The sequence below is a fragment of the Cynocephalus volans genome, chromosome 12 (assembly GCF_027409185.1).
Source record: "Cynocephalus volans isolate mCynVol1 chromosome 12, mCynVol1.pri, whole genome shotgun sequence".
NCBI lineage: Eukaryota > Metazoa > Chordata > Mammalia > Dermoptera > Cynocephalidae > Cynocephalus > Cynocephalus volans.
Window position 1 is genome coordinate 56,142,961 of NC_084471.1, and position 25,249 is coordinate 56,168,209.

Consider the following 25,249-nt stretch of genomic DNA (forward strand, 5'->3'; position numbering starts at 1 on the left):
ATTTTATGAATGTAAAAAGAGCCTTGATGGCCAAATCTGAGGATTCTCCTTTGTCTGCTTTACAGTTTAAATGTTTCAAAATATAAGCAAATAACTCACACTTTTGTTTTTTATATTTTTATAGTTCCTTCCTTTTTCAACTTAATATGGACAACTGTTCTTAACATTTTTTCTTCTCCCAATCCTCTAGTTTACATTTAATTACGTCATGAAACTATAAAAGAAAACTGGCATTTTCATACCAATATACTAAGTAAGGTGTGTACATTCGGTGTGCTTACCTAATTTTTTTAGGATCTTTTGCAAGAGCTTAGTTGAAAGGGGCTTCACAGAAACATCTGTAATTGCAGATTCTTAGAATCAGCTTTTAGAGCAAAGAGATCCCAAAATAAGTGACAGCTGGTCAAACTACAGTATAGATGTATTCTTCCTTGGCTCCCAGACATTATCTAATTGTATGAAAATATGTAATTTTCTCAAATACCTACCTTTAAGTAATTTTTAAAAACTTTAGCATCAGGCTGCTGAAGCGCTTGACAAAACTCCTGGGGGGGGGAGGGGCGGTGGGAAGGGAAGGTAGAAAGAGGAATACAAATATATTTGTATTAATGCATCTTAATTTGAATCCACAGTATTTTTTTCTTTTTAAAATTGTGGTAAAAACACTTAAAATTTACCATTTTAACCACCTTTACATGTACAGTACATGTAAAAGTTAACTACATGCACATTGTTGTATACCAGATCTTTAGAACTTTTTCATCTTGCAAAACTGAAACTCTATTATGCCTACTGCACAACTCCGCATTTCCCCTTTCCCCAGCACCTGACCACTACCATTCTATTTTCTGCTTCCATGAGCCTGACTACGTTAGATACCTCCTATAAGCAGAATCAAGCAGTATTCGTCTTTTTGTGACTGACTTAAGCAAAACATCTTCAAAGTTCATCCATATTGTAGCACATGGCAGGATTTCTTTCCTTTTTTAAGGCTGAATAATATTCCGCTGCATGTGTATACCATATTTTCTTTATCCATCATCTGTAAATAACATAAAAGTTGCTTGATGCCACAGGATTCTTATGATAACTTATCAAAATCACCTCAAACAGTTCCTCACCACAGAAAGTTATATGACATTTTCTTTCTTTCTTTTTTTTTTAAAAGATGACCAGTAAGGGGATCTTAACCCTTGATTTGGTGTTGTCAGCACCACACTCTCCCAAGTGAGCCACGGGCCTGCCCTATATGACATTTTCAAATGTTGTACTTGTCAGACAGGCTGCATTGACTTTTGAGAAGATGGCTCTCCTAAACAAGGGAGACTCAAGCCCCAGAAGTGTGAGTGGGACAAACACTACAATGCTATGGCTGTTTTCATGTAATAAGAGGGGTAACTGAGCTGAGCTAGACCAAAAGAGATGATTCTCTCTACTAAAATTCTGCAAAAAGTGTTGTCAGAACATAAGGCATAAGGCATGTAGTAGATTGAATTATGTCTCCACCACCAAACTACCTGAAACTTGAATTGTGTCTCTGAAGTTTTATGTATTAGAAACTTAGCCCCCACTGTGACTGTTAAGAGGATGGGAAATCCTATTACGGCAATTGAAAGGTGGAGCCTTAAAGAGATGATTGGATTGTAGGACCATGCAGTAGTGAATGGATTAAAAATGGTGGTCAGGGGTGTGGTTCTGAGAGGCTTTAAAAGAGGAGAGACTGTCTCTCTTGCTCTCCCTGCTCTCTCCGCTTCCACCGTCTTGAAATGTGAGACCCCTGGGTCACTGTTGCCATCACCAGATGGACTTTGGACTTCTCAGCCTCAGAAACTCTAAGCAATACATTTCATTTTTCTTGATAAATCACCCAGTCTCAGGTATTCTGTTATAGCAACACAAAACGGACTAATACAAGGCATATATGAAACATTTAGCAATCTAGAAGAGTATTAGCTGTAAATTGAATGGTATATTTCTACTTTTGATGGGCACTAAGATGACATGAGTAATTAGTAATTTATTGTTTCACTAAACTATTAAGTTTACTTATATATAACAAATGTTAACCAAGAAAGTCATTAATATCTCTGAAATTAAAGGTAGTATGTCATGAAATGAGATCATAAATTCATTACAAATGAGTTAAGTTCATTAAAAAAGAGTAATTATAAATTACTCTTATGTGACATCTACCTTATTTCTCAATTTTTTCAAAACCTATTTTTTATTTTTTTTTAAAAGATGACCGGTAAGAAGATCTTCACCCTTGACTTGGTGTTGTCAGCACCACGCTCTCCCAAGTGAGCCACGGGCCTGCCCTTCAAAGCCTCTTAAGAATCAGCATTATAAGCTTTTAAAAAACACTGTTGGTAGACATCCGTGTTCATGGATTGGAAGACTCAACATTCCTAGTGTCCATACTATCCAAAGCGATTTAGAAGTGGAAATGGTGCTGAAGAGACGTGGAGATCCACCAGGGGCAGTGGCATCTGATGCTCTCTTGTTTCTCCTTGATGTTCAGCTGCTGCCATGCCCATGCAGGGGCACTTCTCCATCTGCAGTACCTGGGCCAAGGCGATGTAGTGTTCAGGGACTCAGTGAAGGTCTTAATAGTCAATCACAACATACACAGGGAGCTGGGTTAAGGGCATCAGAAAACTGTGTTTTTCAACATAAGTACCTCAGTCAGATTCAATACCAAAACCCCTGGGTGCAGATCATGATACTTAAGAACATCATCACCCTTCCTATGGAGAGCAGGTCCTGGTGGAAGTAGAGACCAAAAGCAATAAGGAGATCATAAAGCACATAAACAAAAATCGAGAGGAAGAATGAGGAAACCATCAATAAAGAGGAGCAGGGAGAGAAGAAAATGGAAGTTGCTAATCAGCGAGTGCTATGGGTTGAATGTGTCTCCCAAAGGATCATGTATTAAAAACTTAATCCCCACTGTGACAGTATTAAGAGGGTGTGAAATTCTATTATGGCAATTGAAAGGTGGGGCCTTGAAGAAATGATTAGATTGTGAGGACCTTGCCCTTGTGAATGGATTGATCCATTCATGGAGTAATGGGCATGGTTCTGATGGCTTTAAAAGGGGAACAAATAAGGAGGTTAGCTCTTTCTTGCTCAGCCATTTCTCCTTGTGACACCCTGCCTCACTGTAGAGCCACCACCAAGAAGGCCCTCACCAGATGCGCCCCCTGGACTGGGGACTTCCCAGCTTCTGAACTGTAAGAAATAAATTTTGTGTCTTTATAAACTACCCAGTTTCAGGTACTCTTATAAGCAACAGAAAATGGACTAATACAACAGGCATAAAGTCTCAATTATGCAAGATGAATATGTTCTAGAGGTCTATCTAATGTTGTATAGGTACAAGACTGTCCTGATAATTAACAATACTGTATTGTACATATAAAAATTGGTTAAGAAGGTATATCTCATGCTAAGTGTTCTTACCATGGTAAAATAAAATAACCAAAACACTGTTGAGGAAGAAACAAATGTTAAAGTCTACACAAGAGATTGTCATTCTGTTTTTTTTTTTTGTTTGTTTGTTTGTTTGTTTTTTTGTGACCGGTAAGGGGATCAGAACCCTTGGCTTGGTGTCGCCCGCACTGTGCTCAGCCAGTGAGCGCACCGGTCATCCCTATATGGGATCCGAACCTGCGGCCTCGGTGCTCCCTGCACTGCACTCTCCCGAGTGAGCCACAGGTTCAGCTCATAATTCTGTTTTTAATTAAAAGTTTGATACCTCATTAGCTCCATGTACCACCACGTAAGAAGTCTGGAAAACTATGTGCCAAGAAAATAACAGTGCTATTATACAAATGATAAATTTGCAAAAATAAAAGGTACCTTTCTAGCCACTTTCCTCAAAATATAGTTTCACATTTACAAATTAAGCATTGATGATCTTAGCATATGTACAATGAACTATCTGGCACACATCTTCAGAAAAGAGGTTCTTTATGTGCTATGGTCCCTTTTGGCAGTCTGAGGAAGACTCCTTTTAGAATGTTTTTTTAAAAACACATAAAATACAATACATGGGATTACAAAGGAAACCAATTATAATGAATTATGGTTATCAAAATATTTTAAGTGTGGTAGAATAATAAGACTTATTAAGTAATTAGGTAACAAGGTACAGTGATATTGCCTAAAAACTTATAATTTCAAAATAGAGATAAGCATAAACAACGTTCTGAGATATTTGCAGCAACTTATGTGATATGAAAATATCTGTGATTTCTGTTGGTGACAAAATCATAGGTAACGCTATTACTGTGATCTGTCACCGTATTATACAATGGTAGGAAATAATATTTCTGTTAGAGGTTAGTGAAAATAAAAATATAAAATTTTTCCCATTTGACTTCACAGATCCCCTGATGTCTGAACGCCAGGGTAAGTACTCTTGCTATCCTACATAAACCAAAACATCAAGTTGAATAGTTTTGCTTACTTGAATCAAAATTTAGATTGAACTGCACAGTCACATTTCCTTAATTAAATTAAGAGCAAAATCCACTACAGCAACTCTTACCTGAATTATTTCTGGAGCTACCTGCAAAGAGGGCAGGTATTCTTGTTGAAGATACTGAACACATTCTGGGCCCTGAAGATTAAAACATCATTATAACTTCATTATTTTCTTTCTTGACATTAGTAGTGTATAAAAAGAAACTAGAACAACACATGAGTACTTTAAAGACTATATAGTATTGTAATTAAGAACACAGACTCTAGAGCCAGGCCACTGCCAGATGTGAAGCTCTGGTAACTTGGGCAAGTTATTTAACCTCTCTGAGCCTCAGTTCCTCCATCTGAAATACGAGGTTATTGTGAGGATTCAATGAATTAAGAAAGATAAAGCTCTTAGAATAGCACTTAGCATTCACTACATGTTAACATTACTTAGTGTTAAGTATTGCTAAAGATGACTTAAACAAATATTCTTATAAATCCAGGAGATCACAACGCCAGAGGCTTCCATGGACTTAAAGGGGAAAACAAAGAAAGGTGCTCCTGTTCAGTCTATCACTGAGCGGATTATAGGGTGTCTGTGAATGCATGGCGGGAAGCCTTCAGCTGGTGCCAGGGCAACCATTATCTTTAGAAACTAAAATACAAGCAAGACACAAAACATGTTCTTGAACATATACAAGAACACATATAAGATAATAGCAACAAAAGCACATCCTCTTTTTCCTGTAAAATAAACTAGGGAACAGGAATTTAGTAGCCAGATGGAAAAGATGAGGAAACCAAGAACCAGAAGGCAAGTTGCCCAGTCTGCTGCTGATGAAACCTTTACTAAAAAGCAGGTGGCTTGACTTCTAAAGCCATAGCTCTTCAATAGAGGCCATCTTCTAGTATTTCCAGATGCTAAAACCCATAATAATAGTTTTTCTGGCTTTTTTTTTTTGGTGAGCTTAGTGGAAGGAAGGGAGAATTCCACAAACTAAACTCTGAACACCAACCACTCCCAGCAGCTACAACAGCTACAAAGGAATGTAGGATAAAATGTGAAAATGGTTTCCCTACACCAATGTGTTTCTTCCGAGAGTGTGGCCTCAAGCAAATGTAGCAAAATTCAATACTTCAAAAAATTTTTTAAAAAGTTATTTCTTTCACACTTGATTCTAACTTAAAGGCTTTATTATGCTGATGATCTCAATCTGGTCCAACTAAAATAAAAGTAAGAGTTATCAAAACGAAATCAATCCATCTCTCTTCAGTGCACTCTTCCCTGCATTAACACCTGGATCTCCTGTTTAATATTCCTACTTCTGAATGAAAGGATTTCTTCATGTTTCCTCCTCTACCTTGACTCTTGGCCCCTCTAACCTAATGAATCTAGGTCACTTTAAAGGAAAACTGTTCTTAATTAAGAAGAGGTAACACTGGATCTGAAAGTTTTCCACATTCCTTCTACTTTCCTGCTCACCTTTTTCTTTAGTTTACCCTCTTTATGCTTACTTCCTATGCATTGCCTATCATCTCATATAACACCACTGTTACCACTTAGAGGTTTTTTTTTTTTTTGAATCCAGAAAGGTAAACTTGTACCTCAAGAAAGTCAAAAGAATGAGAAAATAGAACAAAAAGCAAAAATTTTTCAAATATAATACCATTTGACTCAATTCTTGTGTGTTTAAATTAGGTTTCTAAGGGCCGGCCCATGGCTCACTTGGGAGAGTGTGGTGCTGATAACAACAAGGCCACAGGTTCGGATCCCTATATAGGGATGGCCGGTTAGCTCACTTGGGAGAGCATGGTGCTGACAACACCAAGTCAAGGGTTAGGATCCCCTTACTGGTCATCTTTTAGAAAAAAATAAAAAATAAAAAATAAATAAATAAATTAGGTTTCTATGGCCAACACAAACACTTCTGAACTATAAATACCATTCTTTCTGGGTTTTTTTTCATTCTTCATCCTCCTTGACTCTAGCATTCAACAATGCCACTCAATCTCTTCTCTTGAGACTCTCTTCCTTTAGCTTTCATAATATTCTAACCTTTGGTACTATTTCTAGTTTTCTCTTCACTTTTGCTTCAGCCAAGGTTCTTTTTGTCTTGGTCTTAGAAAGTCTCATTCATTCCTACCACTTCACTTTGAATGACTATATGCTGCGGACTCCAAAATCAGTATTTAATTCTAACTGCCTCAGACTCTTATTCCAATCTACTCTCTGAGCACTTTTCCCCACCTAGCTATCCTAAATTACAACTCTGTTGCCTACTGACTTCCCAACTTTTCACACATAATGCAAGGCTTTCAACAACCTTATTCCATCTTACTTTTTAGATTACTTCTGTCTCCATACTTTAGCTAAACAGGATAATACTATTATTTCCCACCAAACCCACTGTGTAACACCTGATCTGTCTTCATACACCCACTTAGCTCTTCCCAGAATGCCAGCTCCCTCTCTTGTCAGTCCAATCAATCTACATTTGTCTCAGGGCCTATCAAAAAAAAAAAAAAAAAAAAAAAAATCACTTCTTGCCTATGGCCTGTTTAAGACTGCCCCCACTTAGGCAAAATTGCTTATTTGGCTTTAATTCCACAATATTTTATACATCTTTCTTAATGTACTTAACCCAATTGAGAGTTATTTATGCATCAGTCTCCCTTGATTATGAACTCCATAAATATTGGACTTTTTATTCATCTTTATTTGAAAACACACCCCCCTCACCCTAGCACATAACAGGAGTTGAGAAAATGCTGCTGAATCAAAAACACTTCAAATCTCTATCAGAATCAAGAACTCAAGTTCAAATGAGTGAGTGGGCTGAATGGAGACTGGCAAACAAGAGCTCATGTTCTTTTTAGGGCATGAGGGAAACTGCTGCTCTTTAGTTGACTGAAGCTATGCGGAAATGCCAGTCCTATGTTGACATTCTGCCACTGAGAGAAATTGGATATGAATTTTTGTTTAAAATAGAAAAGTATCTAATTTTTAAATGCTGGCAAGCAATTCAAGTTACTTAAAAATATGCAGAATCATGTATGATTTGTAGAAATGATTAGATTGACAAGGAAGAAGAGGACGTTCTAAAGTAGTGAAGTGCTCTATTTGTAATACTAAGAAGTTGAAGAAATCTGGCTGTGAGGAAGCCTATTAGAGGGTGAAATCTGTATCCTGAAATTCTGGTTGATTTTTCAAATCCAAGAAAAATTACCATTTGTAATAATAAAAATGCTAATTTTTAAAGATGCCACAAAAAAAAAAAACTAAAAAAAAAAAAAATTTTTTTCAAATCCTTTGTCGAACCAAAACAAACATACATTTTAACCTTCTTGTTACCCAAAACATGAATGACAATAACAGACACTGCTAACCTCATTCAATCCCTCCCTCATATCCGAAAAAGAACTGAAGTTAATGACCTTTTATAAAAGATATAGCTTTCAAGAACAAGATGAGTCAAACACAATTAAAACCATAACAAATATTAACACATGAGAAGAAAATAAAGAGGAGTACAAAGCTTACCCGTTTGAGATGAATTGTTTTCAGTGTCACTGCACATTCAGATAAAGCCTGTGAAAAACAAGTTTAAGAATTTTAATACGGTCACTTCTTGGTTGCTGATCCAACTTTTCATTTACTTGGCCACTGTCCAGGGAAATGTTTACCTTTGAGGAAAGGTAACAGGCAGGTGGAATAAGTGGGTTGGATAGAAAAAGAAGAAAACAGAAAAATACAAAATGCTGTCTTACTGTAGTAAATTACAAGTATGAAATCCAGCTCTTACTAGGTTGTAGGAAAGTGAGAAAAGGGAACTGTTTGACATGAAGTATTCTGAAGATAAGATTTGGGGAACTATCATATATGTGGGGGAAAAGTTACCATGTAATGCTCTTAATGGTTAGAGAAAACCACTAAGAATAAGTTCTAAAATTAGAGTAGGAGGAGGAAACTAACAACTCAATTTAAAAAAAATATTTGCATCATGTACCCTTTCATGGTCCTAGAAAAAGAATCTTGGTTGTTAAAGTTGAAGGAGCTGAATTTTATATATTCAACTTTAGCACTGGAATTCAATAAGAATTCACAAAAGGTCCAGAAGCTATCATCAACCTTTTAAAAAAATAAGTCCTAATTTGAATCATTAAATTAGAAAAACAAAAACCAAAAATAATAAAACATAATATAATCAACCTAGCATTAAAGAAGAAATTGTCAGTATCTACACAAGGTATACGAAGAATCCTAGGTGCTTACCAATACTGTTTGTGCATCTGCCAGGTCAAAGGTTTGTTTTAAAGGTGCTAGGAAACATGCAGGAACAATGTGCTTATAAACAAAATCAGCAAATCCCACTGGTCCATCTTTACCTCCTGTCAAGAGAATTCAAATTTTCATCTTGTATAAAAAAGAAAGTCAACTAATTCATCACCAGGAAAATCAACTCCCAGTTCCTGTCTGTTAGGACCAGGGTTCCATCTCATCTAGAAGAGTCTTATGAAACAGGTTGGGGAATAAAGGCTAAAAAGAAATGATCTTACCCCAGAGTTCTACCAACTTTGAGAGGATGATAAAACATGTTTTCTGTGCAATTGGATCTGGATATTCAACTGCTCCTTGGATAACAGTAACCAGCACTCGTTCTACATTCTCTGCACCTAAAGAGAAAAACCTGAGTTTAATTTAAAAAAGAACTAGAAAGGCAACCTGAAGCTCTTGTTTCATATACAGTAATAAGTCAAAAAGTATTTACAGAGTTGGTAAGATCCCTTGATTTTTATTAACTGGTCACCTAAATTTTAAGCATTAAACATTGAAAAACCAGTATTTCCTAGATATTTTGCCCTCTGGATTTCCTATGCAGCAGTATTCTCAATTATGAGCTATAAATTCCCACTTACTTTTAATTTCAAACTGGCAAATTGGCCAGTAAGACTCAATTGTCAGGTGAAGTCTGATAAGTGGTTAACATGCTATTTATATTCCTAAAAACCAATTAAAGAATACTGCCTTGGGAAATAAAGAACTGAATACAAATAAATTTTGAGGTGCTGTGAAAGTGATTGATTCCCAGCCTGAAAATAATGAACTGTCATCCTAGGGGCCAACATACAACTACTTCACAAGTTTCATCATTATTTCAACCTGCTCTTGCTCATATAGATGTACAACTGTGACAAGGACTTAGACAGACAAATCAGGCATGGCATGCATCCCACCTTGATTTGCTATAACTTCACTCATTCCACTGCCTGTGACTGTTTGCAGGAAAGCAAAGTAACTCCTCCGCAACATTTGCTTCTCCAAAGCAGCAGATTGGTCGTTTTCTTCTGCTGGTCTGAGCAACACTTCAAAAATTGCATGAAGAAGGGGCATAAACATCTGTTGTAAAAATGGGGATACCTGTATCTGAAGATAAGAAACAACTATTACTACTCCAGAAATGAGTAAGAAAATGAATATGAAACTTAGAAAAATAATTTTTATGTAAGGTCTTTCTCCAGAGTTTCTATTTAGAATATATATTTACCTAATTCAGTTAGCAAGTATCAATGTTAAGAAAAAATCTATATAACATACACATTACTGAAAGCCTCAAGATCATTAAGTTTAACCCTTACAGCCTAAGACTCAGGTTAAAATAACATGCGGTCCAGTATATTTAACAATCAAATATTGCCATGGATTATTTTCAAACTTAAATTCTCAAAAAATATATTCTATTGTTACATTATCAATTAATTTATATGATTGAACTCTTGGGTTTTATACACCCTTCGGTAAATTTCTTAACTTCTCTGTGCCTCAGTTTTCTCATCTATAAGATATAAATACCTACACCTCCTACTTATTATAAGGATCAAATGAGTTAATGTACAAAGAATGTTTAGAACTGATTCTGAACACAGAAAGCACTATGTAAATGCTAAGCCATTTTTATTAGCCAGCTTATACCAGGCTTAAATTTTAGCATACTGAATTATTTTCAAACTCCTGGCTTGAGCACCCAAATTATAGTGCCTTTTACTTACCTCTTTAGACATTTAGTACTCAATATGGTTTTTATTTGCTTTTCTAAAACAAAGACTAGTCGTTTTCTTCTGCTACACAGAGCAGATAAGGTCTGTTTTTATTAAAACATCTATTAAGCATGACCTTTGTGTCAGGCAGTGTGCGAGATATTAGGGATGGTAAAAATACATGACCCATGTCTGAAGTAACTCATATTTTTAAAAAAATTAAGGACAAATATCAAAACATGCCTAGAGATAAATACATCTTATCTTTTAAGTCAGAAGAGCCTCAGAGCTCTGAAGATTTGTGGTACCTTAAATTTGGCTGTAATCTGATTGATAAGAGGAATGAACTCCTGGAGATCTTTTGCTTCACAATCTTTGAGCATGTGTTCTGAGGCAGATGGAATGAACGGAAGAACTTCTTCCTCTAAGCAAATAATCATTCGATGAAGGAAAGTGCGAACTCCACTTCTGAGAATATCCTTTTGTAAGGGACAACTGAGGGCTGGCAAGAATGTCTGTAAACAGTCCAGATAAACTTCGGAACAGCCACACTGTTTCACAGTTTGCTTGTTGCTGAAAGCTTTGCTGGTTCGACTGTATAAAGCAAAAATCAGGCAACTACATTCAACTTTACCCTTTAGAAGTGTTATGGAGTAATCAGAAACAATGCACAACAAATTATAAAGTTGACAGAACTAAGAAACCAATTCTTTATTTTCCATGTCACAATTACTTCCACGTTTAGCTAATTTGGTTATTGGTAAACTATTGCTTCCAGTTACCTTTCTAGAACAAATGTACTCAGATTAAATGAATGAGCTATAGTTAATATAATACTTGCAATATGAGTCCATGTAAATGTCTTAGTAAAATTCTACTGATAAAGTATGCAGAAAAAGAAAAAATCCACTTATTATGATTAGGCTGTACTAGACAACCTGCAAACTACCCATTTAAACTTAGAAAACAATCTTCAGAATCAAGTTATTTATACCACCTCTCTAATATCTAGCTCTTGCCCTGAAGTAGCCTGCAGAACAACTTCTCTATCTAATTAGCAATCACTATAAATTTCATTGCTGTTATTGTTTGCCAATAAAAAGTATAAGTAGTGAGGAAAAAATGGCTGTTTGGGTGGTCTTCAAGACACAAATGTAACCATTAAAGAGAAGCCTCAGGACCTTCCCTTTAAGGTACCAAGACCAATTTAGGATGTCCCAACACACAAATGGTATATAATCACTTTAGCTAATTCCCTTAAACACACAATCAGTTTATACCAAAGAAGTCAAAGGAGCTGAAGATTCAGACAGTTGTCAGAGTAAAAATGCAGAATGGTATGTGCTCTATTCTTTTTCTCAGCTAAGTCTTCCAATTCACTCGATTTAGTAAAGAAAGGTTTAGACAATTCTCTCAACAATCCAGCTTTGGAAACACACGTGTGCCCAGTCTTGTACAGGCAAACACTTTACAACATTAACTGCAATTATGCTCACCTGGCAAATCCAACAGCATGGTTGAGACAGTCTGCTAGAGAAGCCTGCCTTTCTTCATCTGGTGCCAGCATCAATTTTTCTAACAGAATTTTAAACTTCTCCATTAGTGGAGTCAACAGATTCCTCATTAAAGCTTGCTTCCTTTCTGCTGGGTATTCGCTATTAACAATCAGCACTCCAGCTGTCTCATAAATAAATAATTGATCATCGCTGCTCAACAAGGACTGGTAACCATTCTCCTAGAATGAAATTCAGTCTTATTGAAGTTTCTCTTTTTTGAGTTCATCTCATTTAATCAGAATAAGTGTAAGATGGACAGGAGATGTAATCTATCACATCAACTCATTGTTAAAAAGTAGATATAAAACAAACCTTCTTTTATATCTTTTAGTCTTATAAAAACAAATCTTCTGGGGCCAGCCCGTGGCTCACTCGGGAGAGTGCAGTGCTGATAACACCAAGACCACAGGTTCGGATCCCTATATAGGGATGGCCGGTTAGCTCGCTTGGGAGAGTATGGTGCTGACAACACCAAGTCAAGGGTTAAGATCCCCTTACCTGTCATCCTTTAAAAAAAAAAACCCCAAAATACCAAATCTTCTCCAAGGACCATATAATGGAAAGAAAACCGAATTAGAGGTCAACTGATCATGGTTCCAATTATAGCCTTGACAAGAATTTGCAAATGTTCACATAATTATTAGACTTGTTTCCCTTTTGTAAAAATCTTGTTTGTAAGATTGTTATAAGGCATACAAATTTAACAATTTTTTTTTTTAAGATTATTATGAGTGTTCAGTTGTACATGAGGTATGCAAAAGTGCTTTGACTGTTAGTATAAAGGCCACACAAATTAATATTTTGAAGTGTTTAATAACCCAAACTGCACAATATATGTATATACACACACATACAACACTTGTTACTATAGAACATTATGAAAATAAGACTGAAAATGGAAAAAATAGGTCTCATGCAAGCACAAGCAAACATTCTATACACTGGTCAACTTTTATTACCAGGTTTTGTTTTGTTTCGTTTTTTACATGTATGCACTCAGAGAAGCTGGGGTGGGAAGGTGGAGAAGTAAATCCAAGTCCTCCTTAGGTCCAACACTAAAATTCCCCATTAAGAAATTATATAAAACCAGATAAATTATGTGGTGGTTTTACTATGAAAGAATTCTCCATCCCTTGAGAAAAATGTCCCTATTTAAAAGTAACTAATGCATTTACTAAATACCTGCTGGGACTTATCACTGCTCAAGGAGTTGAGAACACAAAGATGAAGTGGCTGGGTAAATACAGGGTCCTCTCAAAATGGGTACTCATAGCCCTATTAAATAGTCAATATTCAGAAGAGCAATTTGAATCAGGTGTTTTTATATACTGAGAAAGAACTGGAGGTATAGTACAAGTCCTCGTTTATATGTACTGCATGAAAAACATGAAAAATTTCCATTATCTGTAAGACAAAATGGCTTCTTGAATGCCTAAGTCTTATGGGTCAGTGTGAAATGCCAAAATCATTAGAATTAACTGGATGAAGTTCTTTAATACGGTGGTTTCTGTCATATGCAAAGATAAATCAATGACATAATTCGCCAGTAGCCTTTCATGCAGTGAAATCACATAATCTTCGTAACCTAAATACTGACACTTACTTAAAAAAATCAAAACTATTTTATGCTTAACACTTTTCAAGTGGCACCTGTAGTAGTAACTTTTATTAAATGAGTGGCAGTATTTTGCTTTACTCAAAAACACATGTAAGTCAAAATGTATTTACAAAGTACCTCAACAAATCTTTCTAGTGAAATGGACCCCAAAATATTCAGATCAATCTGAAGTTACCCAGAAACACTTTGCTCTAACAGTAGTAGTTGCTGAGAATGGCTAATATGTGATTATACTACTAAATAGAGAACAATTTAGAAGATAAATTTTTTCTTTTCCGTAAAATACTTCAACAACATTTTATGTACAGAGAGAGCAGACTATACCCCATGCTGCCAAATGTATCAGTCAACTCTTAATTCCTTTCCATTATTATGTTTTATCAACATATTACTTTATCAACAGAATTTTGTTAAATAGTGCTAACCAACCCTTTAACACACACGCGCGCGCGCCCAACTACCAGTTTTAAAAAAATGCCCACAAGTGGCTAATGGTGTATGCTGCCTCAATATTTGGGGAAAACACCTCGGAAGAATAGATACTTACAGGTGGAGAAAACTCTAATAAATCTTGTATTCTATTCAGAATGTCCTCAATGAAAGGATTCATTTGTTTACTGAATAAAGGCAAAAATGACAATCACAATTAATAATAGTGCTTGGAAAATTGCTACAATACCAAATCCCCCTTTAAGACAGAAATAAGAAAAAGTTAGATTTAGGGTAGTCACTTTTGATTACTAAGACGTCACCCTACGATTAATGTTTAAAAAATGACCTCTTGCAATCTCATAAATCTAATAACGAGTTTTCATACCAAAAAATGTACTCGTAAAAAATAATACAAAACAGATTAGGTTAAAAATGTATTTTCAAGAAATATATTCTTTAGAATTTTAGAGAAGCTATATAGGGATCCACAGCAATTAAATTGTTAAATAATCAATGATAGTCATTAGTGATGACAGGTCTTACATATTGAAAGCATGCAAACAAACCACTTATTAGTGTTGAACAAATTATCCCACAAGCAAGAAAATAAGTTGTAGCATAAAAAGAAACATGCCTTAGAACAGAAAAAAACAAATCTACCACAAGCTCTTAGGAATAATTCATGTTTCTTTAATAGCGTAAAAAAAAAGATATACATTATAACTGAAATTTTATACTTACTTGAGAGATTTGACAAATCTAGAAAACAGGTAAGTAGTTCTACTCCGTACTTTTGCACTAGAATGCCGCAGACCCCTGTGATCTAAGAAAGCCATCTAAAGAAACAGAGACACTTTCACTATTTCTGCACTTAATCAAGGCTTTCATTACACTTGTCATGCTACATTTTTGTTCACATCAAATTTACTTCTTAGCTCCTAGAAGGCAGGGACCACATACAAGTAATTCTATACTATGCGCAAATTGGCCCTTGAGCACTTGCTTTAGATGACTAATTAGACAGAAAGTGTCTATTTTAAAAAAAATGAAGGAGGGGGTTTAGTTTCAATGTTTCAAGAATTTTTGAGAGCTTTTGGCTCTGAGAAAAGTTAGAGGAAAGATAGAATATTATCTGTTCATTAGCTGAAATACATGGAAAATAAAAATCCAGAGTAAAATGTATACTTACTAGTACACATGGAATGTGTTGAGGTTCAACTGTGAAAAACTTTTCATATCTAACAACAGTTTCGAAGAATTCCAATGTTACAGATGTATGTTGATAGGAACTGACTCCTGAGGTTACCAGCTAGAGAAGGAAAAAGTTAAGAAACCTACCCTTATTTATTGCAACATCAAAATGCCCCAGTGTTAACAGATACTAAACTGTAACAATTAAGAAACTACTCCCCTTAGCTTATAGTGAAAATGGAAAATTATGTTCAAAATAAAATACCTTCAGTATACTTACAGTTCGCATCATATCCTGCAAAGCACTAGCTTTTGAAACATCACCTGAGAAGTGAGCACCATGAGATACTGGAAGAGCTTCTGCCAACATATACAGCAATCTTATTGCTACTTCAACTTCCATAAACCGTGTAGTCTGCCAATTCCTACCAAGGTATAGTATGTCAATGAGATCTGAACATAAACTTTTTACACAACTAGTGATGCATGGGATAAAAAGACATCAACAAAAGCCTCTTTAATTATTAAAAAGTCATAGCAGTTGTTAATTTTGCCAGACAACATAATGTATATCAAAAAAGTAGAAAGAAGCAAGACAAATAAAGGAGACAAGTGCATTGTTTCCAGAGACACACACATGATCTTATTTAATAAGTAATCTTGGTAAGTAATGGATTAATAAGTCATATGAATCACTCATTCTAGACTATCATCAGGGAGCAAAGGAAAGAGGGGGGCTTATTACAAAAACAGTAACAATAGGGCCAGCCCATGGCTCACTTGGGAGAGTGTGGTGCTGACAACACCAAGGCCACGGGTTCGGATCCCTATATAGGGATGGCCGGTTCGCTCACTTGGGAGAGCATGGTGCTGACAACATGAAGTCAAGGGTTAAGATCCCCTTAACAGTCATCTCTTAAAAAAACCAAAACAAACAAAAAAAACAAAACCGGTAACAAACTTACTGCAGTGTAGAACTAAAAACTCTGCGAACAGAAGCCAGCAGTAACTCTGGTGAAACTTGAGCAAGCCTATCCAACAGTAACTTCAGTTGTTTTCTATATTCTACAAACATGGCTTCATCTTCACCCTATGATATAGTTTAAAATCCTCATCTTAAAAACTTAAAACTCATATAAATGTTCAGTTCTCCCCCAGTTTTCTCATTTTCAAATTTTACACTTTTATTTTTTCCTAAGTGTTTATTTATATAGGAAAACTTACTATGCTTCATAGCTTTTCCTCTGCTGCTCACAAATAAGCTATTTCTGAACACAGCAGTAGACCTCAAAAGCTAGCAACAGGTAAGGACAAGAGTCTAGAACAAAAATGGGTTCACACTGGGCTCTGAGACCTCTGGTACCTTCTTTATTCTTGTTCTATCTCAGTGTCCACTGTACAAAATGGTAATAATAATGTATGATTGGAGATATAAAATATTAGGAGCCTAGCACATCCTAAGTGCTTAGTGTGTGTGGGTCATCATCACTACTATCTTTTTACAGGCCAAAGTTTCTGAATGCCTGAGGGTAGGGAACAGAATACTTGAGCACACAGTTAAACAACACATGCCATGACTGAGCCTCTAGAAAGCACCTGATGGCCCTTGTGTTTCACGGGGAACTGACCCACTAGCAAACTGGAAGAGACTTCTAACCAGACCAGTCCCGACAGTAAAGTGCCTCATTCCCACTCTCCATACAGACTATAACTCAAGTCCCACTGACTGGGCCCTCAACTCATCACTCTTAATAGATACAAAGTGAGATATGACCACCAATAATACTGTCAATATTTTACTAAACTCAACACTACAAAGTGTTTTTAAAGATTTGTTAAAGGACAAAATATCAAAAATGAAGGATTAAGAGGCTTCCATTAATTTTGTCCAAGGTTAACATCAATATAAACAGGACTAATTTTTCAAATACTTCGTGTTCTAAAGGGCCCCAAAACAATAACAACTTGAAACATTAATTTTATGAAAGTAAACAATAAATTAAAACTAATTTATCTACTCAATGCAAAAATTCTTACCTCATTTTCAAAGTTATATTCTTCATCATAGGTCAATTTTTTCATAACGGCTAACATGATTGCCTAAAATTAAGAATAAAATAGCTTTTGTCAAATCAGTCTCCTTTAATCTGATATACAGTTATGCATTGCTTAATGACAGGGATATGGTTTGAGAAATGGACACTTAGGTGATTTCATCCTTGTGTGAGCATCATACAGTGTAGTCACCCAAACCTAGATGGTATAGCCTACTACACACCTATGCTATATGGTATAGCCTATGGTTCCTAGGCTATAAACACGTACATCATGTTACTGTACTGAATACTGCAGGCAACTGTAATACAGTAAGTTTCTGTGTATCCAACCATATCTAAATAAAGAAAAGGCACAATAAAAATATAGTATTATAATCTTATGGGACCACCACCATATACGTAGTTCACTGTTGACCAAAATGTTGTTATGTGGCGCATGACTATAATTTGAAATAACGCTACATTTCAAGGCAGACTGCTAACAAAGAAATCTATCATAGGTTTAAAAGATGCATAGAGAAGTCAATTACCTCTACATTGGCTTTTTGCTGATCCGAGAGCACTGTAAGCTGTTAAAAAGTAAGTAACAATTTATTAGGTTTCCAAAAGTTATACTTGCTTATAAGAATATTGTTCCAATCAATCAAGAGCTTTAAAAACATGCACACAGCTTTTGGAGGGCAGTTTGACACCTGTCTATAATTAAAATGTATCTAACCTAAAATCTAGCAATTCTGTTTCTAGTAAATAACTAGACATGTAGGTTAATACATGTAGATGAATTTGATTTTCAAAAATACCTATAATGTATTCAGTAAAAAAGCAGGTTATTGTAGTGGGTTAGAAATCTTGATTCTCCTTTGATCTAAGAATAGGATTTTTAGGTAATGCATGAATGAGCCAAAAGGCTTGAGTAGGGGACGAAAGTCCATAAATAAGTTTGGCAAAAGCCATCTAATCAATTCTAATCACTGTTTACAGATGGGATTGTGTACTTTGTTTTAGGTTGCTGGTTTGATTCTGGCTTGAATGACTATTGACTATTCAACCTACTGATTGTTCTTTAGATGTGTTAAGAAAACTGCTTGAATGCAGTTTAAATATGCTAAAGAAATTGCTGTAGGAAGTATGTAGAAAAGAAAATGTTTGCTAAAATCAAGCTTGTGTTGGTGAATCTCTTTAATTGCCTTATGGAATGTCATCTTGCTTGTTTTACTGAATGTTACCAGCCTATATTGTTAAACTATAACCCCACGTATGTTCTGTTCCTGTAACTTCCTGGTCTGGAGAATAAATGCAGGAAGAGAACCCCAATTTGTGGTTAATTTCCCAAATGAAAAAAATGCCTGTCTTGAGAGTTCCGGGAGATTCACCACTTCGGGGCTTCTCACTGCTCAGAAGAGTTGGGCTTTGAGTAATTTTTTGTGGCTCCATCACCCAGGGGAAGAGGGGTGACAAATCCATGGCAGGCAAAGCAACAGGTTATAGGACAGTAAAGGATGAAATCATCTTGCTTTTAAATAAAGCGAAACAAGTCTAGAAATCCATTAAGAGATACTTAGCGGGAGGCTGGCATTAGCTCAGTTGGTTAGAGTGTGGTACTGATAACACCAAGGTCCAGGATTTGATCCCTATACCAGCCAGCCACATACCCACACCCACACAGTGAGATTACCAAGTTATCATACCTTTTCACATTGCCTAAAATTTCTTAAACTATGCACACACACACATTATGTGTGTGCGTAACAATAAAACAGAAGTTAAACTCATTTTGGAAAAAATTATTTTAAGCTTGGCTTGTTTCATTTAATCCAATGCAAATAAAATAGAGATGTCTCCTCATCTAATATCATAATGAGAAGTTACTAATACTTTAAAATGCTTCATGCTATAATATGGAAACTAATACCACCTACATCTTAAGTTCTTATTGGAAGCAACTGGGAGAAAATCTTAATTGTAAAAAATTGTTTATAAAAAATGATGTATATGTAATTAAAATAATGAACCATGCTTAACAAAATTTCTACTGTCTTTAAAAATAAATACAGGGTCAAGATAAAAAAAATAACCTAAGCCTACAACTAACTCTCAAGCTTGTTAGTCTAGTAAATTTTAGAACCTAGCCACTCCTGTTTTCTGGCTAAGTTTAAAAAAAAAAAAAAAGAAGAAGAAGAAAATACAATAATATTTAACAGTAAATGTCTTTAGGTAGTAGAATTATGGCTATTTTCTTATTTCCATTTTTCCTGTATTTTCCAATTGTCCATGACTTTATATTATCTATGAGACAAAAAGAAAAAAGGCCTTACCTGTTTCAAAATATGAAGATAATCATAACAAAACCCAATAATGTTAGAGGAGATGTCGTCATCCTCATGAATTAGTAGCTGCAACATGAGCGCCACTTTTGTTTCAATAGCTTGTAGTGACTCTTGAGCATTATTGATATCCCCATTCTTAATTAATTTAGTCCAGCTAACTATCAATGACTGTCCCATTCCATTTACCAGCTTAGAAAATCTGGCAAGGAAGTCAACATCTTCTTCCTATAAGCAATCAAGATAGACCTCAATTTAATACCACTATCTAAGAGTAAGAGGGCAAACTCAAACATTATAATGATTCAAGTGCCAATTGCAGGATTCAATTTTAAACTGACACTAGACATTTAACAATTCTACCATTTTGACTGGAATTTTTAGAATTTGAATTCTGCTACTATTATTGTCCTTTAGTAATCATGAAAGTAACTATTTTTATTGATTATAGTCACACAGACATTACCAGCTTTATGAAAGCTTAAAGAGATGTGATTTCAGAACCTTCTCCTCTCTAAACTGTTGAATTTAATAAACATGCTCTACCAAAGTTAATGCTACTACATTATAGTACATATAACAATTTATAACTCCTTTCTGATACGATTTGAGCCTCAACTATCCAACAAGGACAGACAACTGCTATTACAATTTCCTACCTCAAGTCATATCAGTGTTAGAGCCAAAACTCAAACAGATTATTTCATTAATTACCTTTATGCTGTTCTATTGATAGAGGCTCTACTTTTGCCATTTTAGGTCTTTTATCAGGGACTAAATAAGCAATTATTAGAAATTTAAGAAAATGCTACTATTAGTCTGTAAGCAAGAAAAATACTAAGGCCATATAAATGACATATTGTCACTACAAAGATTTCTTAGTAATTCTTTGTCACAGCTAATATTAAAATAAAAACCTTTAAATTCTCTTTCAAAACTACTAACTTACCACACTGGGAGCCCCCACTCTCTTGGGGCTAAACTCTAACAGCTCAAATGAGTTAAGATTAAAAAAATGATGAAAACACACATTTATAATTACTGAGTATAATTTTGGTCAAAATGCATCATCACGTAAATGATATAGGCCCTTGCTACTCAATGTATGGTCCATGGACCAAAACTGTCAGCATCACCTGGGAGTTTGTAAGAAATGTACAACAGCAGGAACCATCCCAGACCTTCAAGTTTAAGAACAGGTATAATCAACTGTCCAAGATAAATGCTACAGGTAACATTAGGGCTCCTGGATACACTGTTCTATTATTATTATTAACTCAAGGAGTTTCCAACATAAGAAAAAGAAAAAGCTATTATTATATATAAGTTACTACCTGCCCTAGTTTGTTCTAATAATTTTCAAAACTTTATACATAAATTTGCTGACCTGGTCAATGCTGAAAAACCCAGCAGACTGTAATACTTGACACAAAGATTCTACTAGTTTCATTTTATCAACAGGATCCATTCCTTTATTTACAATTTCAAATAAACAGTCACATGCTTCTTCTCGTAGAACTTCTATTGACATATGACCTAGCAGCATATTTATAAACCTGGTAAAGGGAATAAAATTGGTAGAACATTTTCAAATTCATGGATATTAGATACATACTTTGCAGGCTTATACTAAAAAAATTACAGGCATACTTACCTATCATTGGCTATAAGAGATAAATCTATCCAAGAGACATAAGCCCCAACTACTTCAAGGCACTGACATGTAACTTCTGAATTAGTATACTGATAATTTTGTAAGATTTGGTACCATGATTCCACCAGATTTGGAATGCACTGTTCCCTCATGGTATCTTTTATTAGGGTATTCCTACGAGCCTCCTAAAAAACAAAACAGAATACAAAATACTCAACATAGATTACCTCACAAAATGTTTGACATCTGAATAGATGTACATGGTAACGTCCTTGACACTAACCTTCCAGACTTGTTAATGCATTCCCTGCCACTATTTCCTATTTATCAGCTCTAAAATCATATCCTGTGATTCTCTGTATTTCCTCTTTCTGTTCTATTCCTCAGCGCCAGACTTAATTTCTTATTAAATACAAACTATAAATAGGCATTACTTAGAAATCTTAAGCACGTGGTAAGTTATTTCTCAATATTATGTAAACATGACACAAACTATTAAGAATATGGCATTTACTTAAATGCACAATAATAACACCCTTTGAGTTACAAATATTTTCAAATACAATGACCTTAAATTATTATACATGCTTGAAGCTATTTCTATTGTGTCCTTTAACAATAAGGAGAATATTTACACAGGTTAATGAAAAAAACAGAGAAAGACTAAAGTGGTGGACTTTGTGACTGAGAATACAGAAGCAGCCAGCACTGATAACTCATAAGCAATGCTTCTTTTTTACTCAGGAATTATAAAGCAGTATTAAATACAGACTAAATTTCTCAACAAATCCGTAGACCAAAATCAATCTTGTATTTCACTGGAGAAAGTGTTTGCCTAGTTGTAAAAATCTAATGTAATACTCTAATTTCAACCTATATCTAAAAAAAAAAAATCAAGTTCTAGTTCCTTTGTAAAACAAAATTTATAATGTTGGGTAAGTTTATAATTATTCTCAAGAAAGTCCGTCTCAAAAAAAAAAAAAAAAAAGATCTCCCACTCGTTTTATTATGTGCCCATTATCTTCTATACAATCTACATTAAGAACTAAAAATTAATGGGAAGTCACTTGCCTCTGATGTATGCACCACATCACGATCCACCAACTCTGAATCAATAGCCATGAGGATACGGAGATACAGATCTACTCCCCTTGGATTTAGGTCCACTACTGAGAGAATGTCAAAAAAAAACTTGGGCCATTTAGTGAGATATTCTGTAACAAAGAGCAAGGCAAAGACTTGGGCTGCTTTATTTCTTATAAAGGTCTTCTCTGGTTGAGGATTCAGCATCTGACAAAGAAATAGTCCATGAAATTAAAAGTAAATTTAAAAGACTCAAAAACACATTGTTTCCCTATTATCATTAATAGGCAAAATCCCACCAAAATTCAACATGGTCCAGATTAGCTGTTCAACAAACTTAAAATTATCAACATAATTAAGTGACTGGCCATATAGAGAAAAATCAAATGAACAAAGGTTCTAATGGTTACTTCTCATTCAAATACTTTTACAGAAAAGTTTCATGTACAGAGTTTGAATAGTTGCTATGATTTCTCCTAAGAAAAAAATTCAATTATTTTTATTCTACCTATTGCTTTTTAAGAAAAATAAAACTCTAGCCATACAACTACTTTCTCTGTTCAGATTAGCTAAAATTAAGCAAGAAGAACATGCTGTGGATAGAGAACTCTACTGACCCCTGAAACAGGCCCTTGTGAAGAGGCTGTCCGGGAGGACACCTCTGGGAGCCAAACAGAAAAGGAGCTTTTGCCAAGTAGTTAAAAAAAAAAAATTAAAACCAAAATTTCCACAGTGTGTCATGGAAAGTATGAAAGGTTCAGTTATTGATATAATTTTAAATTATTGCTAAGTTTTCATCTACCCATCTAAAAGTGCCAACACCAGCACTTTTAAAGAAAGCTACAGAATCAAATGGAGGATAAATGATCAAAATCTTTGAGATAAAGTTGCAAATTCTTGCAAAAATAAAAATTTAAACATGTGGATGTGGTAATTTGAGGTACTGAACAAAACTAGTTTACCTGAGCTTGAAGCCAAGATATGAGAGTCTCCCTAATTAGTTGTTGTTGAACAGCGGTTAGTTCTGAGTATCTGTTGAAAACAGAGAAAAGAAAAGAATAATGGTTATATTTGGTGTCTGTGGTTTTGAAAAGTAACAGCTTCATGTATTTGAAAGGGAAGATCTGTGTAGTACTCAATTACCTAAAGTTTCCTAAAATAAATTGATAATGCCTCTCATTACTAATTTAAAGAAAAGATAGGAATGGGAGTGGCAGGTAAGGTATCAGTATCAATCTTTGATTTGTGGTTCAGTTCATGTTGAAACAAAGTGACAGCTACACAATTTTTCAAATGGAAACACACTCGTATTCTGAGGTCTGTAGTCTACAGAATAAATCAACAGGGCAAACTAACAGTCCTCTCAGCAATGATTCATTGTCCTTAATTAAGGCAGGAGTTCTGAACACAAATGCCCATGCTGCCACTCAACTCTAACAGAGATCTGTTATGTAGAAAAATAGTCCCGGTATTGCTACATCTTCTAATTTTTCCACAGAAGCTTGAAATCTAGATTTTTCTGTAAAAATGTCTAGCTTTTTATATGTAACCAACTAAATTTATTTTTAAAACACTTTGGCGTATCTATAATTTGGATGTGACTTATACACTGTCAATTTACAACCTGAATTATGGTTTCCTCAAAGAGGGAAAAACTAAATAAAAAATGGCCTCTCCCCACAAATCTGAGTCAAAACAGTAAGAAAGGCCTTACTTGTATTTAACTTGATGTTCCAATACTTGAAAGCAGAAAAACTTTATGTGATCATCACTGAAAACAAAAACAAAACAAAAAAAATGAGATAAGCAGAATATGAACTGGGGAAAACAAATCAAAGGCAAAATATTAATGAATAACACAGTTGAAAAGTTTCTCAAACTCGACCTTTGGCTTGTTTTCTACATACTGATCTCACTTTATAACGTTTGTTTAAAAAGCTAAGAGAACTCTAAATGTTATGCAATATTCAATATTCCCATTAAATTTGGCAGACAAAATAACCAAAAAAACTAAGTTGCACCTTAAATACAGTGCTTTGTAAACAGAAAGCATCCCCCCTGAATTCCAGATGTTAGGATTCCTGGCACAATTCCTACATTTAACAATAGAAAGGTTAGGTGTAAAATGACAAATGGTAGAACAGACAGAGACTGAGTCAAATCAGAGATAGTCATCCAAGTCCTACTTAAAATTCAACTCTAGGGCTGAGCCCGTGGAGCACTCAGTAGCGTGCTGCGCTAGCAGCGCGGCGACACTCCCACCGCGGGTTCACATCCTATATAGGAATGACCGGTGCACTCCCTGGCTGAGCGCCGGTCACGGAAAGAAAAAAAAAAAAAAATCAACTCTAAACAAACAAACAAAAAAGAGAAAAAAAAAAATTCAACTCTAGTTAGTTCTACTGCAGCCAAATCCAAAACAAGTAGGTCCATGTGGATTATAGGTCCAGCCTCAAAGTTCATGCAGTAATATGAATACAAATATACTGCCCTTGGGCTGAGCCCGTGGCTCACTCGGGAGAGTGTGGCGCTGGGAGCGCCGAGGCCGCGGGTTCGGATCCCATATAGGGATGGCCGGTTTGCTCACTGGGTGAGCGTGGTGCTGACAACACCAAGTCAAGGGTTAAGATCCCCTTACCGGTCATCTTTTTAAAAAACAAACAAACAAACAAACAAAAAACAAATATACTGCCCTTATAAGATGGGAGAAAAATTAACATCCATCAATTATCCACTTCCAATTGTCTCTCTAGGGGGATGCAGAGTCTCTGACAAACTCCCTTTAGAGATCAACAGTCTGCTCATTCAAGACAGTTGGTTTGGGC

The 25,249-nt window shown here is 35.3% G+C and overlaps 1 protein-coding gene across 3 annotated transcripts in view; it reads right to left on the reverse strand.

The window, feature by feature from the left end:
• XPOT (exportin for tRNA) overlaps positions 1-25,249 on the reverse strand; it is a 38,511-nt gene that overhangs the window by 2,922 nt on the left and 10,340 nt on the right. For 2 of the 3 annotated variants that reach the window (XM_063075571.1, XM_063075572.1), the window contains 21 exons: positions 24,139-24,195; positions 23,387-23,456; positions 22,413-22,631; positions 21,342-21,526; positions 21,075-21,243; positions 19,679-19,915; positions 17,894-17,932; positions 17,344-17,406; positions 16,272-16,396; positions 15,587-15,731; positions 15,305-15,424; positions 14,857-14,951; positions 14,231-14,300; positions 12,006-12,244; positions 10,818-11,103; positions 9,709-9,898; positions 9,031-9,147; positions 8,747-8,862; positions 8,015-8,062; positions 4,553-4,624; positions 489-545 (listed from right to left, as the gene is read on the reverse strand). In XM_063075571.1, coding sequence (XP_062931641.1) covers positions 489-545; positions 4,553-4,624; positions 8,015-8,062; positions 8,747-8,862; positions 9,031-9,147; positions 9,709-9,898; positions 10,818-11,103; positions 12,006-12,244; positions 14,231-14,300; positions 14,857-14,951; positions 15,305-15,424; positions 15,587-15,731; positions 16,272-16,396; positions 17,344-17,406; positions 17,894-17,932; positions 19,679-19,915; positions 21,075-21,243; positions 21,342-21,526; positions 22,413-22,631; positions 23,387-23,456; positions 24,139-24,195 — 2,719 coding nt within the window. Of the gene's footprint in view, positions 1-488; positions 546-2,416; positions 2,565-2,680; positions 2,764-4,552; positions 4,625-8,014; positions 8,063-8,746; positions 8,863-9,030; positions 9,148-9,708; positions 9,899-10,817; positions 11,104-12,005; positions 12,245-14,230; positions 14,301-14,856; positions 14,952-15,304; positions 15,425-15,586; positions 15,732-16,271; positions 16,397-17,343; positions 17,407-17,893; positions 17,933-19,678; positions 19,916-21,074; positions 21,244-21,341; positions 21,527-22,412; positions 22,632-23,386; positions 23,457-24,138; positions 24,196-25,249 lie in introns of those variants that run through there. The other variant, XM_063075573.1, reaches the window with a different exon arrangement.